Here is a 1,239-nt window from a genome sequence, read left to right on the forward strand (position 1 = left end):
GGGGCCTGTCCCCTCTAGGGGCACCAGGAGAGACATTGGGGTGAGCTGGCAGGGGGGTGGGGGGGAAAGGAGGGGAGGTTGGGGGTTGGTGGGGAGCTGGGGGCCGTGGGGGGAGGTGGGAAAGGTTGGGGGCAGGGAAGGAAAGGCGAGACAGGCTGGCAGAGGGGCTGGCCCTGCTGGCATGGGGCCGGCAGCGGGCAGGGAAGGAAAGGGGAGGCTGGCAGAGGGGCCGGCCCTGCTGCCATGGGGGGGCCGGCAGCGGACAGGGAAGGAAAGGGGAGGCTGGCAGAGGGGCTGGCCCTGCTGCCATGGGGGGGCCGGCAGCGGGCAGGCTGCCCCCCCGCCCACACTGAGCGCCCCCCCGGTCCCGGCAGATCGTGGCGTTCAAGGAGGGCGAGCAGAAGGAGAAGGAGGGCATCCTGCGGCTGCGCCGTGCCAACGCGCTGAAGCCCGGCCCGCCGGCGCCCGGCCCCCCCTCCTGCGTGTGCGGCCAGCCGCCCGGGCCCGGCATGCTGCGCTGCGAGCTCTGCCGCGACTGGTTCCACGCTCCCTGCGTGGCCTGGCCCCGCCTGGGCGCCCAGAAGCCCTCGCCCGCCTGGTGGGAGTGGGACGCCAAGTTCCTGTGCCCGCTGTGCCAGCGCTCCCGCCGCCCGCGCCTCGAGACCATCCTGGCCCTGCTGGTGGCCTTGCAGAAGCTGCCCGTGCGGCTGCCCGAGGGCGAGGCCCTGCAGTGCCTGACGGAGCGCGCCATCACCTGGCAGGACCGCGCCCGCCAGCTGCTGGCCTCGCCCGAACTGGCCGGGCCCCTGGAGCGCCTGGCAGCCTTGCGCCAGCGGCTGCACGGGGACGCCGGCGCCCTGCGGGAGACCAGCCGCAACGAGCAGCCCAAGGTGAGGGGGGGGCGCTCGCCCCAGGAGTTGGTGCCCGGCACTGGGGGGAGGTGGGTCCCCGTTATAATCAGCCTTTGCTCCACCCCAGAGTTGGCCGATCTCAGCGAGGGATCCCCAGGCACCAGACCCCTTAGATTTGGGTCCCTGTGGCGGGGGGGGGGGGGGGGGGCCATGGGGTTGTCCCCCCGGTCTGCCCCTTCCCCCCCCCCCTCCTCCCTGCAGCTTTCCCTTGAGAACGGGGACACCACGCCACCGGAGAAGATGGGCCCCTTCACCTCTGGTAACGTGCCCCACGTTTTCTGTGCCCCGGGGGGGGCAGGGGCTGGCACCGAGTGTGCCGGACAGAGGG

The 1,239-nt window shown here is 73.6% G+C and overlaps 1 protein-coding gene across 1 annotated transcript; it reads left to right on the plus strand.

The window, feature by feature from the left end:
• Positions 1-338: 338 nt before the first annotated feature.
• LOC113408692 (lysine-specific demethylase 5C-like) lies at positions 339-1,224 on the plus strand (the record flags this gene model as incomplete). Its single annotated transcript, XM_026662070.2, has 2 exons — positions 339-890; positions 1,113-1,224. Coding segments are annotated over exons 1-2 (493 nt in total), but the record flags the coding sequence as incomplete, so codon positions are not given.
• Between the last annotated feature and the right edge of the window lie 15 nt (positions 1,225-1,239).

Source organism: Terrapene carolina, unplaced genomic scaffold (genome assembly GCF_002925995.2).
Source record: "Terrapene carolina triunguis isolate 2854851 unplaced genomic scaffold, T_m_triunguis-2.0 Scaffold22086, whole genome shotgun sequence".
Taxonomy (NCBI): domain Eukaryota; kingdom Metazoa; phylum Chordata; order Testudines; family Emydidae; genus Terrapene; species Terrapene triunguis.